Source organism: Nerophis ophidion, linkage group LG19 (assembly GCF_033978795.1).
Source record: "Nerophis ophidion isolate RoL-2023_Sa linkage group LG19, RoL_Noph_v1.0, whole genome shotgun sequence".
Classification (NCBI taxonomy): Eukaryota; Metazoa; Chordata; class Actinopteri; order Syngnathiformes; family Syngnathidae; genus Nerophis; species Nerophis ophidion.
The window spans coordinates 18,459,125-18,481,337 of NC_084629.1; the positions used below are offsets into that span (position 1 = coordinate 18,459,125).

General features: G+C 38.7%; 1 protein-coding gene across 1 annotated transcript in view; it reads left to right on the plus strand.

Annotated features, from left to right (window-relative positions):
- itprid2 (ITPR interacting domain containing 2) overlaps positions 1-22,213 on the plus strand; it is a 67,668-nt gene that overhangs the window by 29,192 nt on the left and 16,263 nt on the right. The window contains exons 7-10 of the mRNA XM_061879406.1: positions 5,053-5,092; positions 5,167-5,262; positions 13,977-14,124; positions 18,004-18,064. Of these exons, the coding sequence (XP_061735390.1) occupies positions 5,053-5,092; positions 5,167-5,262; positions 13,977-14,124; positions 18,004-18,064 (345 nt within the window). The remainder of the gene's footprint in view (positions 1-5,052; positions 5,093-5,166; positions 5,263-13,976; positions 14,125-18,003; positions 18,065-22,213) is intronic.

The following is a 22,213-nucleotide window of genomic DNA, read 5'->3' on the forward strand; positions in this document are numbered from 1 at the left end:
ACATGATGTACCGGTAAATACATATGTAATGTAGTAACATTCATAATAACAGGTGATGTATACATGATGTAAGTATACATGTAATGTAGTAACATTCATTATAACATGATATATATAAATGATGTAAGTATATATGTAATGTAGTAACATTCATAACACCATGTAATATATACATGATGTAAGTACCGTATTTTTCGGAGTATAAGTCGCACCTGCCGAAAATGCATAATAAAGAAGGAAAAAAACATATATAAGTCACACTGGAGTATAAGTCGCATTTTTTGAGGAAATTTATTTGATAAAAACCCAACACCAAGAATAGACATTGGAAAGGCAATTTAAAATAAATAAAGAATAGTGAACAACAGGCTGAATAAGTGTACGTTATATGACGCATAAATAACCAAGGGAGAAGGTGCCTGGTATGTTAACGTAACATATTATGGTAAGAGTCATTCAAATAACTATAACATATAGAACATGCTACACGTTTACCAAACAATCTGTCACTCCTAATCGCTAAATCCGATGAAATCGTATACGTCTAATCTCTTACGTGAATGAGATAAATAATATTATTTGATGTTTTACGATAATGTGTTAATAATTTAACACACAAGTCGCTCCTGAGTATAAGTCACACCCTCGGCCAAACTATGGAAAAAAAACTGAGACTTATAGTCCGGAAAATACGGTATATATGTAATGTAATAACATTCATTATAACATGTGATATATACATGATATACGTATATATGTAAAGTATTGAGGAGCACATTTATAATAAAGTCATATTTACGTAAACATACATGGCACAATAATTTCAAAACGAATCATGATCTTCACTTTAAAAAAAAAAAAAAAAACATCAATGATTATTACTCACTGCAGACTTTGAGAGCCAACAAACATAATGAAACATCACTTAATGTACAATGTCTGCTGTCATCAGGATGCCGACTGGTGGAATTTAGTTTTATTCCCGATTAGATGAAGAATGACTCATACTCCTTGTGAAGAAAAGGGCGTGGAACCAAGCGTCCTTTTTTGTCGTTCATGCCCCTAAATTGGCTGTCAAAGTTGACAAGCTTGTCGGAATACGTCGTCATCCTTCTACTGCCCAGTTATCCATCCATCCATTTTCTACCGCTTATTCCCTTTTGGGTTAGCAGGGGGCGCTGGCGCCTATCTCAGCTACAATCGGGCGGAAGGCGGGGTACACCCTGGACAAGTCGCCACCTCATCGCAGGGCCAACACAGATAGACAGACAACATTCACACTCACATTCACACACTAGGGCCATTTTAGTGTTGCCAATCAACCTATCCCCAAGTGCATGTTTTTGGAGGTGGGAGGAAGCCGGAGTACCCGGAGGGAACCCACGCATTCACGGGGAGAACATGCAAACTCCACACAGAAAGATCCCGAGCCTGGGATTGAACCCAGGACTGCAGGACCTTCGTATTGTGAGGCAGACGCACTAACCCCCCTGCCACCGTGAAACCCACTGCCCAGTTATTTGGTTATAAAAAGAATGCATTTAGCATTCAACACCAATAATTGAATACATCTAATTTGCAACAATACTAGCAAAGTCTACATCTAATAATATAAGCTTCATAAAAACTATTGTTTACCTTAGTTACTTGCTAAAAAAAATGTTTTCAGTTCTATAATCTATTGTCAAAGCAATCTCATTATAAACATCCCGATGACACTACAAACTTGTGTATTTGGTGATCTGCATCAATTTAGTAACGTATCATAAAAGAGTCAATGTCATGTTTCTTTCAATATGCATCATAACAAAAACAGTAATATTAAAACAATGGATAGATGTTGATAGTCCATCTCATACTGACTGGTATACACAATACATACTGACTGGTATATACACACACACACACACACTACATACTGACTGGTATACACACATGTAATACATACTGACGGATATAGACACAATACATACTGGCTGGTATACACACATAATACATTCTGACTGGTATACACACACACATAATACATACTGACTGGTATACACACATAAATGCTGATTGGTACTAACACATAATACATACTGACTGGTATACACACATAAATACTGACTGCTGTACACACATACTCACACATAATAAATACTGACTGGTATACAAGATATGGAGATGATATCAGTAGAAAAAATTGCAATTAGTTAAGATAATAATGAGTCACTTCTTGGAATATGCGATCCATTATTTAAATTTGTTTTAACTATTAAATGAACCTAAAATCTGACTTATTTTATCCTTGCGGTAAATATTGAACACAATGTGTGCACTGTGACACTATTGTTCATTTTTTAAATGTTTTTTTTTTTTTTTTTAGAAATGGCTGTGATGATAATGTAAATAAGGAATTTTGAATCACTTTTATGTTGGAAGTCTTATTGATATTGATACTGTAGTTGATGTTATTCATTTTTGTTTGACTACTTTTGGATTGTTTTGTGTGTCCTCTCAATTGCTCTGTTGATTGCTATTCTGAATGTTGCTGGGCCGGGCTTGGTTTCGGAATTGCATTATTATTGTGTTTATCTGTATTATTTTGTTGCACTGATTAATTAAAAAAAAATCATTTTTTAAATATCTGATCGGGGTCTCGAAATCGGATTGGGGGCCAAAAAATGTTGATCGGGACATCCCTAATTAGGAGCGCAACATCCGGTTACTGACAGTGCACTCTACATTGTTACGTACTTCTCTGTGTGAACGCACTTACCCGCTCAAAAGACCAAGGTGAAAGTCAATGAAACGCAGCGTTTGTGTGGAAGCTCTTGGTGCAACTCAGTGGAAGTGGATGAGTTCATAGTTGTGGTCACAGATGCGTGCTAAGGCTTTGTGTGTGTCAAGTCCAGAGTTGTTGAAATGAAAACAAAGGTGAGCGTGAAGGTGCCTGCACAAAGGCGGCAGATGACTTTACAGATAATAGACACGTAAGGGGCTCAGTCTACTACTTCCTGACACACGTGGGATGCTAACATGATGCCTAGAAGGATTACCACGGTCATAATGCATGAATAGCATGGAAAATCAATTAGTGAAGTTGAGATTTGGACCAGGTGCTTTAGCATGAGAGGTGTGTGTGTGTGTGTGTGTGTGTGTGTGTGTGTGTGTGTGTGTGTGTGTGTGTGTGTGTGTGTGTGTGTGTGTGTGTTAATTGGCCTTCACAAGAGAACACGCGGCATTCAAGGAGAAAAGAAGGATTTCAGTTGAGTGAGACGAGCCTCGACAGGCTGGAAAAGAAAATCAGGACATTCTGCAGCTTTTAAGACGGAGCCTTTTATCCTTTCTATACATCAGAAAGGAAAAAAAGGCCTACTCCACTAATTAAGACGTAGTGGTCTAATGCAGTGGTTCTCAATCTTTTTTCTGTGATGTAAAAAAGCAAATCTTTAACATCAATATTTATGGAACATGTCCACAAAAAATCTAGCTGTCAACCCTGAATATTGCCTTGTTGCATTTCTTTTTGCAGTTTATGAACTGACATTGATATTTTGTTGAAGTATTATTCAATAAATATATTTATAAGGGATTTTTGAATTGTGGCTATTTTTAGATTTATTTTTTTTTAAATCTCACGTACCCCTTGGTATACCTTCAAGTACCCCCAGGGGTACACGTACCCCCACTTGACAACCACTGGTCTAATGATTATAAATATATATATCGGTATTTCATGGATGTCAACCTATGTACTTAGTCATACTTCCCAGCTAAACCTGTTTATTATTTCAAGCAGTGCTGCCACGTAGCTGAAGGCTTAAGTATTGTTCAAGAATGAAAAAAGACACTAATACTGGAAGACCCTTGCCTCTGACACCTTACCCCCCACTATTTGAGAAGCTTTGACGTAACTTAACTTCTTAGCTGCTTCAAAGGGTGCCTGAACAGTCAGTGAAAGGTTTGACACTGGAACAGATCGACTCAAATTTGTATGGGAACTTTCCCCCAAAAATCCGAACACATCAGAGACGGACAAAAGTGTGGAGGTTCCTCTCGCACACAAATGCAATGCTGCGTTACATCACCGGAGACGGACATGAATGGTAAACTGTAGCAGTTTATTGTCATTGCACCTTAAAAGTAAAACTGGTCGGGGGCTCAGTCTGGGCCCACAATAAGCACATATACACATGTTGCGACACAGAACCCACAATCCTTGCAACAGGAGTGCGGGAGGTGACGTATCTCATGTCGAAGGTGCAGCCCTTCTGGTGCTGCTCCAGCGATCCGTTGTACTTGGGTGTACGTGTGCATATGGTGTGTTACAACCATAGGCCTGGAGTCGCTCTGCAGACACGGCGAACATGTGTCGTAGTAACACTGTCCTGCATTGTCAAGCCACCCATTGGCAAGATTATTTTTTTCGCGGCCCCCTAAATTAAGATCCAATTGAGAGCCTGATAATATTTTTATTTATTGACACTTACTGAAGACTTGTGTACTGTTTTCTCACGCCCCCCTCAACACCTTATCATGCCAGCCCCACTATATAATTACTGGTCCAATGATTATAAACAAATGTCAATGCCATCCATCCATCCATCCATCTTCTTCCGCTCATCCGGAAAATGTCAATGTTGGTGTGTAAATACAAAAGCGTGAATGTAATATACCTTTTATGAATTCAAGAACCGGGTCAAAGTCTATGGACTACTTTTCCTCCTCACAGGTTGTCACTTATTAAAACAATGAGAACCTGAAAATCTCTTGTGATCTCACCTTAGTACATCATGAGTTTGGAATGAGATTAATAATCTGTCCAGGAAATGAACGCGTTGTTTACCACACCAAGACGGGGAAAGGTATTGTCTTGGTTTCTAAAGAGTTACCAAGCAGGATTTAGAAATACTCACTTTCAGTAACATAGGGACATATTTTCTCCTTTTGGAAAGAATTCTCTTTTCAAGGTACTCTTACTGTTTGGACTAGTTTCCTGCTACTTTTGCAGTACAGTGCGCACCTACACGCTTCCTGTAACGTCCGTGTTGACCTGTGTCTCCACAGCCGACCATCTTCAATCCGGCAACAAGAAGACTGGATCCTGGTGAGTCCGCTTCTTCTCAATGCCATAAAACCAGCCTATTGCTCGCTCACATGCCACCACACTCCTCCCTTCAGCGCTGGTCTTGCCGCCAACCAGAAGAGGAGTCAGTTCAAGGAAAAAGGAAGAAGTATGAACTCCACTGGGTCCGGGAAGAGCAGCACCGTGTCTAGGTGGGTACTCGTTTGGCGCTGATTCCGGTCTGTCAGTTTGTCAAAGTGCTGTCACCTGCTGGTGTGGAGTGTATGTTCGCTGTGGTTATGGTGCTGTGTTCAAGTGCAGTCTTTTGGACTGGGATTTCTTTGTGTTGTATGTTTACCTTAAAGGCCTACTGAAATGAGATGTTCTTATTTAAACGGGGATAGCAGGTCCATTCTATGTGTCATACTTAATAATTTCGCGATATTGCCACATTTTTGCTGAAAGGATTTAGTAGAGAACATCCACGATAAAGTTTGCAACTTTCGGTGCTAAGAGAAAAGCCCTGCCTCTACCGAAGTCGCAGACGATGACTTGAAATGTTGATGAGTAAAAAAAAAATAAAACGCGATTTGCATTGAGACGGATTCATATGTTTTTAGAGACATTTACTAGGATAATTCTGGGAAATCCCTTATCTTTCTATTGTGTTGCTAGTGTTTTAGTGAGTTTAACAGTACCTGATAGTCGGAGGGGTTTGTCCACGGGTGTGTTGACGCGCAGTGTTTAGCGAAGTCGACAGCAGCTTTATAGACGGGGCAAGCTCAGCTGATATCCGGTAAGAAGCGACTTTTTACCACAATTTTCTCACCGAAACCTGCTCGTTGACATTCGGTTGGGATCCATGTCCGCTCTGATCCATAGTAAAGTTTCACCTCAGTGAATTTTAAACATGGAATCACCGTGTGTTTGTTTGGCTAAAGGCTAAAGCTTCCCAACTCCATCTTTCTACATTCACTTCTCCAATATTAATTGAACAAATTGCAAAGGATTCAGCAACACAAATCTCAAAAATACTGTGTAATAATGCCGTTAAAGCAGACATCTTTTAGCTGTGTGTATGCGCAGCGCTCATATTCCTAACAGCCCGTGACGTCAAGCGTACACGTCATCATTACGCGACGTTTTCAAGAAAAAACTCCCGGGAAATTTAAGATTGCAATTTAGTAAACTAAAAAGGCCGTGTTGGCATGTGTTGCAATGTTAATATTTCATCATTGATATATAAACTATTAGACTGCGTGGTGGGTAGTAGTGGGTTTCAGTAGGCCTTTAAGAAAATAATACGGATTTGGGACATTTTCAAGCATATTAGCTAAGTTAATTACACATGTCAATACTACAATGGTATAGTTAATGACTCATGTCATTACTACAGTACTATAGTTAATGACTCATGTCAATACTACAGTAGTAGATTTAATGACACCTCAATACTACAATAGTATAATTAATGACACATGTCAATACTACAGTAGTATTGGCTACGAGGTGAGTTTAGTATTGTGGCCATTGATTGGCTCAGCCTCAGGGAGCATTACTATATTGAGTAAAACCGGTGTCAAGGTGACTGTAGGCCTTTTTTCTTTTGGTTCCTGGAACCTTTAATTCCAGGAATCATGTGTTCCTGTGGAAGTTTGTGGTTTGTGTTTAAGCCACATTTCACAGTTCAGGTAGTTAATACAAATTAGGCTGATGATGTATGGAGCAGTGGTTTATGATATTTCTACACTGATACCATGTAAATAAACAGACAATTTTAGGTTACAGGTATTTTACTAAAAAGTAAGTAGCGTATTTTCCGCACTATAAGGCGCACCTAAAAACCTCAAATTTTCTCAAACGCTGACAGTGCGCCTTATAATCCGGGGCGCCTTATATATGGACCAATATTGAGCCACAACAGGTCTCGCAACTACCGTAAGCAGCCACCGACTTTATTTTCGCCCGTAAAGGAAGAAGTCCGCTTATTCTACGATAAGCAGCCGTCGACTTAATTTTCCCCCGTAAAAGAAGCGCGCTTCTTCTACGGTAAGCAGCCGCCAACTTCATTTTCCCTTGTAGAAGAAGAAGCGCGCGGTGCATGCTGGGATATATGACTGCGGGAGGCGTGCCGCTTCTGTGTGTTTATGTAAAGACCCCAAAATTGCTCCTATTAAGAGACACGCTTACGACGCAGAGTTTAAACTCAAGGCGATCAGTCACACAGTAGTACACGGGAATAGAGCAGCAGCGAGATAATTTAACATTAACAGCAGCGACACTGACTCGTTTAATGACGACTAGGATGCCGACTTGGATGCCGTATTCGCCCAACTGTTTGATTCGAACACTGAAAAAGAAGAATTTGAGGAATTAGTGGATGAGGAATAACTTAATAAATTGAGCTTTACATGTTTATTTTGTGTGTTGTGTTGTGTGACATTATCGCTTGAGCAACGTTGAGTTATTGATATATTATTGCTTTGCACTATTTTGAGTGTTACTATATTGTGATTTCACGAACGTTTCATTTACCGTAACAGTATCAGACTGTTTTTTACGTGTTTATTGAATCGGGGAAAATAATGAGTGAACGGAGTTGTCAGAATGCTGGTTTGTAATCTATTAATAAAGTTTGACTGACTTGACTGTTTTGTTGACATTCCCTTTAGCGCAGCTCCATCTAAAGCAGGGGTCACCAACGCGGTGCCCGCGGGCACCAGGTAGCCCGTAAGGACCAGATGAGTCGCCCGCTGGCCTGTTCTAAAATTAGCTCAAATAGCAGCACTTACCAGTGAGCTGCCTCTATTTTTTACATGTTATTTATTTACTAGCAAGCTGGTCTCGCTTTGCTCGACATTTTTAATTCTAAGAGAGACAAAACTCAAATATAATTTGAAAATCCAAGAAAATATTTTAAAGACTTGGTCTTTACTCATTTAAATAGATTCATTTATTTTTTTACTTTGCTTCTTATAACTTTCAGAAAGACAATTTTAGAGAAAAAATACAACCTTAAAAATAATTTTAGGATTTTTAAACACATATTCTTTTTTACCTTATAAATTCCTTCCTCCTCTTTTCTGACAATTTAAATCAATGTTCAAGTAAATTTATTGTTTTTATTGTAAAAAATAATCTTCATTTTAGCTTTTGTTTTTTCGAAGAAGAATATTTGTGAAATATTTCTTCAAACTTATTATGATTAAAATTCCCAAAAAATATTCTGGCAAATCTAGAACATCTTTAGAATCAAATCTAAATCTTATTTCAAAGTCTCCTGAATTTCTTTTAAAATTTGTGTTCTGAAAAATCTAGAAGAAATAATGATTTGTCTTTGTTAGAAATATAGCTTGGTCCAATTTGTTATATATTCTAACAAAGTGCAGATTGGATTTTAACCTATTTAAAACATGTGATCAAAATTTTAAAATTAATCATAATCAGGAAAAATTACTAATGTTCCATAAATTATTTTTTTTATTTTTTCAAAAAGATTCGAATTACCTAGTTTTTCTCTTCTTTTTTCTGTTGAATTTTGAATTTTAAAGAGTCGAAATGGAAGATAAACTATGTTTCAAAATTTAATTTGAATTTTTTTCGTGTTTTCTCCTCTTTTAAACCGTTCGTGTTTTTTCATCATTCATTCTCTACAAAAAACCTTCCGTAAAAGGAAAAAAAATGTATTACGGAATGACAGACAGAAATACCCATTTTTTATATATATATATATACTGTATATATATATTTATTACAGGTAAATTGAGCAAATTGGCTATTTCTGGCAATTTATTTAAGTGTGTATCAAACTGGTAGCCCTTCGCATTAATCAGTACCCAGGAAGTAGCTCTTGGTTTCAAAAAGGTTGGTGACCCCTGATCTAAAGGATGCATAACGTAACCCCAGCCTCTACTGTAGCATCTATTCTATGCGCCTTATAATGCGGTGCGCCTTATATATGAACAACGTTTTAAAATAGGCCATTCATTGAAGGTGCGCCTTATAGTGCGTAAAATACGGTAGGTGAAATACAAAGCAATAATATGCGAAATTATATGGTTTAAAAAATAAGGTTGTTCATAAAAAGTCTGGCTTTTGTCCGTAATGTCTAAAAGTCAGAAAGGCAGTTAATGATAAATTCATGAGGGTCAGGTGGTTCCTTTTGGTCCATTTCAGCTGTAAATAACAATACATAAATAGAAAATGTCAGTGTTTATCTGTAAATAACAATATATAAATTATACATGTCAGTGTTTATCTGTAAATAACAATGTATAAATAATTGTCAGTGATTATCTGTCAATAACGATAAATAGGTAATAAATGTCAGTGTTTATCTGTAAATAACAATTAATAATAATGTCAGTTTTTATCTGTAAATAATTTATAAATATTAAATTGTTTAGTGTTTATCTGTAAATAATATATAAATAATAAAGGTTTTTGTGTTTATCTGTAAATAACAATACATAAATAATAAATGTAAATGACAACACAAACACATCTGCTTTAGCATTAGCTTGTTAGCATTAGCATTCTGTTCACTCTGATTGAGGCCAACAACTACACAAATGGAGTGTCAATGACTACTTTTACAACATGTAATAAAGTAAACAGTTAATATGTGATGTTATTTACCTTAATTCCACATGTGTGCTGCCTTCTTTGTTTCACATTTATCCAACAAAGTCTGAGTAGTAAGCAGCTGAGGTCGTTGCTTCCAGTCCGCCTTCATAATCCTACGTAAATATGTTTAAAATAGTCTGTCCACTTCTAGTAGCTTCACGGATGGGAATTAAGTTTTTAAACATAATAAACAATAACGCACTACATATAGTTTAAAGACTGAGTAAAAACACTGCAAGCTAGTTCCACTGATCAGCATTCTTTTTTTAAAACTTTTATTAGTAGATTGCACAGTACAGTACATATTCCATACAATTGACCACTAAATGGTAACACCCGAATATGTTTTTCAACTTGTTTAAGTCGGGTTCCACGTTAATCAATTCATGGTACAAATATATACTATCGGCATAATACTGTCATTACACAAATTAATCATCAGAGTATATACATGGAATTATTTACATTATTTACAATCGGGGGGGTGGGATGCGGAGGGCGTTGGGGCGCGGGGTTAGGTTGGTTTGCTATCAGCATACTTAAGTCATCAACAATTATCTGAGAAATGGACATTGTAACAGTGTAGGTCTCACTTCGTAGGGTATGTACAGCGAGCGGGGAACATAATAAGCTCAGAAAGCATAAGAACAAATATATACATTTAATTATTTACATTTGATTATTTACATTTATTTACAATCCGAGGAAGTGAGATGTGGTGGGGGATATGGTATTAGGCTTGGGTTGTAGATGCCTGGAGGTGCGGTTTTGAAGGAGGATAGAGATGCGTTTTCTTTTACACCTGTTGGGAGTGCATTCTATATTGATGTGGCATAGAAGGAGAATGAGTTTAGACCTTTGTTAGATCGGAATCTGGGTTTGACATTGTTTGTGGAGCTAACCCCGGTGTTGTGGTTATGGCGGTCCTTTACGTTCTGGAAGTAGTTTGACATGTACTTCGGTATCAGGGAGGTGTAGCGAATTTTATAGACAAGGCTCAGTGCAAGTTGTTTTACTCTGTCCTCCACCCTGAGCTAGCCCACTTTGGAGAAGTGGGTAAGAGTTAGGTGTGATCTTGGGGGGGAGGTCTAAAAGTAACACAACTAGCTTGTTCTGGGATGTTTGGAGTCTTGATTTGAGGGTTTTGGAGGTGCTGGTGTACCAGGAGGTGCATGCTTAGTCGAAAAAGGGTTGAATGAGAGTTCCCGCTAGAATCTTCATGGTGCTTTTGTTGACCAGAGGAGATTCCGTGGAGAAATCTTGTTCGTTGGTTGATCTTTTTGATTACCTTGGTTGCCATTTCATCACAGGAAAGATTAGCCTCTAGAATGGAACCTAGGTAGGTGACCTCATCTTTTCTGGTGATAACAATGTCACCCACTTTAATAGTGAAGTCACTGACTTTCTTAAGGTTGATTTGGGACCTGAATAGGATGGGTTACATTTGACTTAAGTGTAGGGATAGCTTATTGTCAGCGAGCCAGGTGCAAATTCTACAGAGTTCGGCACTTAGGATATATTCCACCTGTGATTTGTCCTTGCTGGATACCAGCAGCGCCGAATCATCCGCAAACAGGAACAATTCACAGTCGCATGCTGATGACTTGTTGTTTACGTATATTAGGAACAGTAAAGGCCCTAATGTACTGCCTTGGGGGACTCCACATATTACTGTGAAGGGGGGGGCAGGGTGCCCTTCACCTCTACCACCTGTTTCCTCCCCTCCAAGTAAGATTGCATCCAGCTCGATGAGGTTTTATCAAATCCGATTGCTTTAAGCTTATCCAACAGTAGAGCGTGATTTACTGTGACAAAGGCCTTCTGAAGGTCCAGCATTGCCCCTATCCACCTCATGTTTGGTGTGGTCGGTCAGATAGAAAAGGCATGTGTCAGTGGAGTGGTTAGTTCTGAAGCTGGATTGGAATTTGTACATGAGTTTTTTAGTGGCAAGGTGTCTATCGACCTGTTAATAAACAATTTTTTCCATTACTTTCGAAATTGAACTGAGATTAGAAACAGGTCGGTAGTTACCAGGTTCTAATTTGCTTCCTTTTTTAAAAAGGAGAGTTACTCTTGCTATCTTGAAATCTTTTGTTACTTGGCCTTGTTTAATTGAGAGATTTATTATGTGTGTGATGATTGGGGCAATGGTGGTGGCAGAGTCCCTGGGGAATCTGGAGGGGATATTGTCAAGGCCAGTGGCCTTGTTTTCAGCACAAAGAGGGCCCACAAAAGTTCATTTTATTCTTCTTTCTCTCGGTCGACAAGTTTTTAAAACACACAAGAAATTAACAAGTCGTATAGCATTGTGTAAATGGCGGCGCTGTGTTTGAAAAACAAGTTTTAGGAACGCCCTCAACTGTGTTCAACCAATCAGTGTTGGACGACATAGCCCGCCCCCAAAAAAGTACTGGGAAACTTTCAATGTTTTTTAAATAAATTGATTAAATTGATAAAATGTTAATTCATAAGTGCGAGACCATGTTTATTTATATGTTTTTATAATTGTTGAATATATGCGTCCGTATTTCACACCAGTGCTGGGGGGCATCCTCTGTGGTCGACATTTGTTTTGGGGCTTTTGTCACAGTTACACATTTTGGGAAAAAAATATCACTATTATGCAAAACACTAGTCAAAGATTGTTTTGTATGACATTGCTCATTTTTTAGTTATCTACTGCAATACTTACTTGAACTGTGTTTTTATCAAGGAAACAATCCCTAGTATCAGTCATAGGATAAAATGTAGATCAGAATCATTTGACCTTCACAAATATTACTACTTTGGTGCCAATTATTATAATTTTTGTTGTTGTTGGCTTTTCATTGCAAACATTCCAGAAGGCAATGCCATATCGCAGTGGTTCTTAAATGGGGGTACGCGTACCCCTGGAGGTACTTGAACGTATGCCAAGGGGTACATGATTTTTTTTTTAAATATTCTAAAAAATAGCAACAATTAAAAAATCCTTTATAAATATATTTATTGAATAATACTTCAACACAATATGAATGTAAGTTCATAAACCGTGAAAAGAAATGCAACAATGCAATATTCAGTGTTGACAGCTAGATTTTTTGTGGACATGTTCCATAAATATTGATGTTAAAGTTTTCTTTTTTTGTAAAGAAATTTTTAGAATTAAGTTCATGAATCCAGATGGATCTCTATTACAATCCCCAAAAAGGGCACTTTAAGTGGATGATTACTTTTATGTGTAAAAATATTTGTTTATAAATGAGTCATCCATCCATCCATTTTCTACCGCTTATTCCCTTTCGGGGTCGCGGGGGGCGCTGGCGCCTATCTCAGCTACAATCGGGCGGAAGGCAGGGTACACCCTGGACAAGTCGCCACCTCATCGCAGGGCCAACACAGATAGACAGACAACATTCACACTCACATTCACACACTAGGGCCAATTTAGTGAATGAGTCATTTGTTTCTTTTTCAACAAGTTTTTAGTAATTTTAATATATTTTTTTCCAAATAGTTCAAGAAAGACCACTACAAATGAGAAATATTTTGCACTGTTAAAAAATGTAATAAATTAGAAACTGATGACATAGTGCTGTATTTTACTTCTATATCTCTTTTTTTTTTTAAATGCTTTGTGCTGATTTGGGGGTACTTGAATTAAAAAAAAATTCACAGGGGGTACATCACTGAAAAAAGGTTGAGAACCACTGCCATATCGTTACCCCAAATGGAATAAGCGGTAGAAAATGGATGGATGGATGGATGTCTCACGAGTTAGAATATTCCCTCACCTAAATATGTGTAGCATTTTAACAGTATGGAACAAATACTGAGTAAGAATAAAATGCATTAATGGATATAAATACAACTATAATAAAAACGAGGACATAATAAAAATGTGAGTACAAAATAATACGAGTGTGTGTATGCTTAAACTATTAGAACAGTGTTTCTCAAACTGTAGTGCGCTACATCTAGTGGTACGCCAAAGAATCAGTGTTTTATTTTCCTAAAGTCAAACACGGTGTTGCTGTTCAAACTGTGTGTAATGTTACAGTGGCCAAAATATTAAATATGTTTGTTAAATAAAACATCTGTCTTGTTTTTAATGAATACTTAGGTGTACTGCACTAATGTATTTTAATGCTTTCATTATGGTGGTACTTAATGAATACTTAGGTCTACTACACTACTGTATTTTAATGTTGTCATTAATTGTGGTACTTAAGGAATACTTAGGTCTACTACACTTTTTTTTTTTTTTTTTTTTTATCAAATGGGCCCTGACCGTCACCATGGTGTGTTCGCTCCTCCACAGTGTATCAGAGCTGCTCGACCTTTACGAGGAGGACCCGGAGGAAATCCTCCTGAATCTGGGCTTCGGTCGAGATGAACCTGACATGTCCTCCAGGATTCCCTCCAGGTTCTTTGACGGCTCGTCCTCAGCGCGTGGCATCGACATCAAGGTAGTCGACTGATCATGGCTGATAGTCAGCGTTATAAGAGCATGATCATGCTGCATGTATAACATATTATTGTTAAAGGCCTACTGAAACCCACTACTACCGACCACGCAGTCTGATAGTTTATATTTAAACGATGAAATATTAACATTGCAACACATGCCAATATGGCCTTTTTAGTTAACTAAATTGCAATTTTAAATTTCCCGCCAAGTGTCCTGTTGAAAACGTCGCGGAATGCTGACATATACGCGTGACGTCACGGACTGTTAGGAAATATTAGCGCTGCGCACACACATAGCTAAAAGTCGTCTGCTTTAACCGCATAATTACACGCTATTTTGGACATCTGTGTTACTGAATCTTTTGCAATTTTTTCAATTAATAATGGAAAAGTCAAAGTAGAAAAATGGAGGTGGGAAGCTTTAGCCTTTAGCCACACAAACACACGGTGATTCCTTGTTTAATATTCCCGGAGGTGAAACTTTACTATGGATCAGAGCGGTCAAGCGAACATGGATCCCGACCAAATGTCAACCAGCAGTTTTCGGTGAGAAAATTGTGGTAAAAAGTCGCCACTTAACGGAGATCAGTTGAGCTTGTGCCGTCCGTACAGCTGCCGTCGACTCCAATCAGACACTGGCGTCAACACACCCGTGGATACACCCTTCCGACTATCAGGTACTATTAAACTCACTAAAACACTAGCAACACAATAGAAATATAAGGGATTTCCCAGAATTATCCTAGTAAATGTGTCTAAAAACATTTGAATCCGTCCCAATGCAATCGCGTTTTTTTTTTAATTAGATTTTTATTTTTTATTTTTTTTCTAGTCTGTCGCTATCAATATCCTCAAACATAAATCTTTCATCTTCGCTCAGATTAATGGGGAAATTGACGTTTTCTCGGACCGAATAGCTCTTTTTGTTGGACGCTCCCATTAAAAACAATGTGAGGATGTGAGGAGCCATCAACGGGTGACGTTATCGTCTGCGACTTCCGGTAAAGGCAGGGCTTGTCTGTTAGCGACCAAAAGTTGCGGACTTTTTCGTCGATGTTCTCTACTAAATCCTTTCAGCAAAAATATGGCAATATCGCGAAATCATCAAATATGACACATAGAATGCAGTGTTTCCCACAGGTCAGGCATCTATTTGTGGTTGGGGGATTCCTTGGGGTTATTGATGGGGGCGGCAGCGGCGATGACCAAGAAGAACGCGGAGTTGGAATATAATTACAACACTTTATGTACATATTTCTATAATATTTACATATTTATGTAATATGTAACTACAAGCTCCATTCACAGACAGAGTCCCATTGCTTTTATGAGCAGTCGAGCGAGTCAAAAGCCCCCCAGATTTTTTTTAATTTTTTTTTTGTGGCGGCCGTAATTCTTCCCACACATTCTTTAAATGAATGTGTGGGAAACCCTGGAATGGACCTGCTATCCACGTTTGAATAAGAAAATTTCATTTCAGTAGGCCTTTAAAGGGGAACCGCACTTTTTTGGAATTTTGCCTATTGTTCACAATTTTAAACATAAAACCGCCAACAATACTTAATTTACGTTCTGTAACCTGTATAAAAATCAAACCATACAACATTGTTATTGTAAGAGTGAACACTGAGGAACTATTTTTCTAGCGTAGTAACACATCTGCGTGCTACGGTATTAGCAGTAATAGCAAACTATGGCAAGAGATAAGCTAGCTTCTACGTCCACACGAAACATGTTTGAGTTTGAAATGTAAAACTCAATATGAATGGATACCAATCTGTAATGAGTGAAAAACATGAACAATCATATTACAGTATCTGCAAAGTATTATTTAATGTTTTGTTTGTATACAGATAGCCAGACAGTGTATCAATCAATCAATGTTTATTTATATAGCCCTAAATCAGTAGTGTCTCGAAGGGCTGCACAAACCACAACACAAACCACAATGTCATCCTCGGTAGAGCCCACATAAGGGCAAGGAAAACTCACCCCAGTGGGACGTCGGTGACAGTGACAATGATGACTATGAGAAACCTTGGAGAGGACCGCATATGTGGGCAACCCCTCCCCACCCCCCCTAGGGGACCGAAAGCAATGGATGTCGAGCGGGTCTAACATGATACAAGTTCAATCTATAGTGGATCCAACATAACTGTGAGAGTCCAGTCCAAATTGGATCCAACACAGTAGCGAGAGTCCCGTCCATAGTGGAGCCAACAGGAAACCATCCCAAGCGGAGTCGGATCAGCAGCGCAGATATGTCCCCAACTATGCTGTCTGTCATGATACACACATGATGGGCTACATTTATCATGATCAATATAAAGTGTGACTCACTCAATGGACAGTTGTCTGCATGGTCCATTTCTCCAGGGACATTTTTTTTCCGTTTTATTTGGATAAGCATACCATTTATGTTGAAATGGCATCGCTTCAAATTCCACTTTGCAGCTCCAAGTCACTTTCACCTCACTCTCTCTGCTTCTGTCTGCTCCGACAGCTCACTCTTCCTTTGTGCTCGCTTTGAGAAGCAGTAGTTCATTCTCATTATATTCAGATAAAAAAGATAAGGTTGTGAACCCTCATTTGTCCAAAACTAGTAATATCCGTTGTTTGTGACTGAATCTGACACATTTTTTCCCGGAAGTAGGAAGACACATTTGTTACCAGAAGTCGGAAGTGCGCTGCAAGGGTAACGAAAATAAATGTGCCAAAATTCTGAAAATTACCAAAATACGATAATGTTGTACATATTACATATTGTTATAAATATGTCTGTTGCTACATCATATGTGTATATATATGCAGTGTGTATAATACATATTGTTATGAAGGTGTCTGTTACTACTTTATATATATATATACTTGCAGTGTGTATATTCTACATATTACATATTGTTATGAAGGTGTATGTTACTAAATTATGTATACAGTCGTGGTCAAAAGTTTACATATACTTGTAGAGAACATAATGTCATGGCTGTCTTGAGTTTTTAATAATTTCTACAACTTTTTTTTGTGATAAAGTGATTGGAGCACATACTTGTGGGCACAAAAAACATTCATGAAGTTTGGTTCTTTTATGAATTTATTATTGGTCTACTGAAAATGTGACCAAACCTGCTGGGTCAAAAGTATACATACGGCAATGTTAATATTTGGTTACATGTCGCTTGGCAAGTTTCACTGCAATAAGGCACTTTTGGTAGCCATCCACAAGCTTCTGGCAAGCTTCTGGTTGAATTTTTTGAACACTCCTCTTGACAGAATTGGTGCAGTTCAGCCAAATTTTTTTTTTTTTTTTTACATGGACTTGTTTCCTCAGCATTGTCCACACATTTAAGTCAGGACTTTGGGAAGGCCATTCTACAAATGCAGAGGACAAATTTCACCACATAGTTTGTGTGTGACAATCATTGGTACTTTAACTTTAAAACCTTCATTCAAGCCTGATTTAGCCTTTGTTTTACCACTTTCGACATGTATTTGGGGTCATTGTCCTGTTGGAACACCCAACTGCGCCCAAGACCCAACCTCCGGACTGATGATTTTAGGTTGTACTGAAGAATTTGGAGGTAATCCTCATTGTTCATTGATTGAGGGTTTTGATGACTACAACAATGGAAACTCAAGACGGCCATGACATTATGTTCTTTACAAGTGTTTGTAAACTTTTGACCACGACTGTATTTACTTGCCATGTGTATATCAAAACATTGGTGGAGGGTTTTGAAGACTACAACGATGACTCCCATTAGCCACATCTTCCAAGCGTTTCCCCCCCCCCCCCCTAAAAAGTGCAGTTCCCTTTAATGGCAGCATAACTTGCGACACAATATTATCCAAATGTTGCAGCTCTTGTGTTTGTGCTGCAGGTGTACTTGGAAGCGCAGCTACAGCGCATGGAGGTGGAGAACCCAGACTTTGCTCTGACAAGTGAGTACTGTCCTCACAACACTCTTCACTGTTGTCATGCTGTTTGTGTTTCTTCCTCTGCCTTTTTGGGCTCTTTTCCAATTGCCTGGACGACTACTGCCAGGCTGGACAAAGATCTATTTGTCTACACACACACACACACACACACACACACACACACACACACACACACACACCAATAAGATCTGGCCTCTTTTGGTGGCCCAGTGTGTGTGACTTGCTGGCTAATTGAAGGTGTCAGTGGTCCTCCATGTCCTTCTAAGGGGATGTGTTGACACCACCTAAGCCTTGTTTTCATCCCCTCAGAACTCTGACCGAAGTTCTCCTTTGGGCCTTTGGGCTTTGAAACAGCTGACTCTACTCGTCTTGACAGCTTAATTGTCACAGCGACTGTAAAAACGGTAGATGAATCGCTGGCCACTTTATTAGGTGCAGTGCTGTCCACGGTTTCAGGGTGTACTCCTGCTTGACCCCTTTGGGCACCCACCTCTCGGTCTGCGCTTGTGTGTTTGCTCATCCTGTCTCTTCCACACTGCATTTCTTTGACTCTGGATTGTTTCCACTTTTATTTGGAGTTAGGTATCGAAAAGCGGTTGTTATTGTTCAGAATCAGTTCCCGGTTTATCAATTCCTAAGAATCACTTGCCGTCCCGTCACAGTTCTTCTGGGTGAGCATGACGCCATCACACACCATGCGTAGTGATGTCAAACGGCAAACATGGCGGGAAAAAGACTCCAAAGTCTTTTTTACAAGAGCCACTGAAGGCATCAAAACTATGAACAATGTTGTTGCCTTCAGTGACAATCTACAATGTAAATAGTCATGAATGAGAAGGTGTGGCCAAACTTTTGTACTGTATGGAGAGAGAGAGAGATGTCATATATATATATATATATATATATATATATATATATATATATATATATATATATATATATATATATATATATATATATATATATATATATATATATATATATATATATATATATATATATATATATATATATATAATATGATCTTTTTGTGTGGAGTTTGCATGTCCTTCCCGTGACTGTGTGGGTTCCCTCCGGGTACTCGGGCATCCTCCCACTTCCAAAGACATGCACCTGGGGATAGGTTGATTGGCAACACTAAATTGGCCCTAGTGTGTGGATGTTAGTGTGAATGCTGTCTGTCTATCTGTGTTGGCCCTGCGATGATGTGGTGACGTGTCCAGGGTGTACACCGCCTTCCGCCCGATTGTAGCTGAGATAGGCACCAGCACCCCCCGCGACCCTAAAGGGAATAAGCGGTAGAAAATGCATGGATATATGTATGTATGTATGTATGTATGTACGTACGTGAGAGAGAGACGTACAGTATATGTGTGTGTGTGTGTGTGTGTGTGTGTGTATATATGTATATATATATATATATATATATGTATATATGTATATATATGTATGTATGTTTATTTATATATATATATATATATATATATATATATATACACACATCTCAGCTGCATTCAGGCAGTTGGTGGGGTCATACAGTATATACAAACCCTGTTTCCATATGAGTTGGGAAATTGTGTTAGATGTAAATATAAACGGAATACAATGATTTGCAAATCATTTTCAACCCATTTTCAATTGAATGCACGACAAAGACAATATATTTGATGTTCAAACTCATAAACTTTATTTATTTTTTTGCAAATAATAATTAACTTGGAATTTCATGGCTGCAACATGTGCCAAAGTAGTTGGGAAAGGGCATGTTCACCACTGTGTTACATCACCTTTTCTTTTAACAACGCTCAATAAACGTTTGGGAACTGAGGAAACTATTTGTTGAAGCTTTGAAAGTGGAATTCTTTCCCATTCTTGTTTTGTGTAGAGCTTCAGTTGTTCAACAGTCCGGGGTCTCCGCTGTCGTATTTTACGCTTCATAATGCGCAACACATTTTCGATGGGAGACAGGTCTGGGCTGCAGGCGGGCCAGGGAAGTACCCGCACTCTTTTTTTATGAAGCCACGCTGTTGTAACACGTGCTGAATGTGGCTTGGCATTGTCTTGCTAAAATAAGCAGGGGCGTCCATGAAAAAGACGGCGCTTAGATGGCAGCATATGTTGTTCCAAAACCTGTATGTACCTTTCAGCATTAAAGAGGAACATTATCACAATTTCAAAAGGGTTAAAAACAATAAAAATCAGTTCCCAGTGGCCTGTTTTATTTTTCAAAGTTTTTTTCAAAATTTTACACCTCCCGGAATATCCCTAAAAAAAAAAAGCTTTAAAGTTTTTGATTTTTGCTATTTGCGATGCGACTGTCCATTTCCCTGTGACGTCATACAGGGCTGCCAATACAAACAACATGGCGGTTACCACAGCAAGATATAGCGACATTAGCTCGGATTCAGACTCGGATTTCAGCGGCTTAAGCGATTCAACAGATTACGCATGTATTGAAACAGATGGTCGGAGTATGGAGGCAGATATCGAAATTGAAATTGAAGAAGAAATTGAAGCTATTGAGCGAATAGCTATTAACGCTATTCGGCCATAGCATGGGTGTACCTAATGAAGTGGCCCATAGCATGGCTGCCTTATTAGCATCGCCGGTAAAATGTGCAGACCAAACGATCAGGACTTTCGCATCTTGCGACACTGGAGCAACTTAAATCCGTCGATTGGTAAGTGTTTGTTTTGCATTAAATGCGGGTATCTAGTTTCAAATGAACATACAGCTAGCGTAAATAGCATGTTAGCATCGATTAGCGTAGCATGTTAGCATCGATTAGCTGGCAGTCATGCCGTGACCAAATATGTCTGATTAGCACATAAGTCAACAACATCGACAAATCTCACCTTTGTGATTTTGTTGACTTAACCTGCAGATGCATTTGCAACGATTATCTATACATCTCTGTGCCATGTCTGTCTTAGCATCGCCGGTAAAATGTGCAGACACTGGCAAATTCAATGGGGGTCTGGCGGCAGATTTCTTGCCAGTGGTGCAACTTGAATCCCTCCCTGTTAGTGTTGTTACACCCTCCGACAATACACCGACGAGGCATGATGTCTCCAAAGTTCCAAAAATAGTCGAAAAAACAAAAAATAACAGAGCTCAGAGCCGGTGTTTGTAATGTGAAAGTGAAAATGAAAATGGCGGGTGTATTACCTCGGTGACGTCACGTTCTGACGTCATCACTAAAAGAACGATAAACAGAAAGGCGTTTAATTTGTCAAAATTCACCCATTTAGAGTTCGGAAATCGGTTAAAAAAAATACATGATCTTTTTTCTGCAACATCAAGGTATATATTGACGCTTGCATAGGTTTGGTGATATTGTTCCCCTTTAATGGTGCCTTCACAGATGTGTAACTTACCCATGCCTTTGGCACTAATGCACCCCCATACCATCACAAATGCTGGATTTTGAACTTTGCATCGATAACAGTCTGAATGGTTCGCTTCCCCTTTGGTCCGGATGACACAACGTCTAATATATCCAAAAACAATTTGAAATGTGGACTCGTCAGACCACAGAACACTTTTCCACTTTACATCAGTCCATCTTAGATGATGTCGGGCCCAGAAAAGCCGGTGGCGTTTCTGGATGTTGTTGATAAATGGCTTTTGCTTTGCATAGTAGGGCTTTAACTTGCACTTACAGATGTAGTGACAAACTGTATTTAGTGACAGTGGTTTTCTGAAGTGTTCCTGAGTCCATGTGGTTAAATCCTTTAAAGTTAAGTTAAAGTACCAATGATTGTCACACACACACTAGGTGTGGCGAAAGTATTCTCTGCATTTGACCCATCACCCTTGATCACCCCCTGGGAGGTGAGGGGAGCAGTGGGCAGCAGCGGTGCTGCGCCCAGGAATCATTTATGGTGATTTTAGAGATTGATGTCGGTTTTTGATACAGTGCCCTCTGAGGGATCGAAGGTCACGGTCTTTCAATGTTGGTTTCCGGCCATGCCGCTTACGTGGAGTGATTTCTCCAGATTCTCTGAACATTTTGATGATATTATGGACCGTAGATGTTGAAATCCCTAAATTTCTTGCAATTGCACTTTGAGAAATGTTGTTTCTTAAACTTTTTGACTAATTGCTCACGCAGTTGTGGACAAAGGGGTGTACTTCGCCCCATCCTTTCC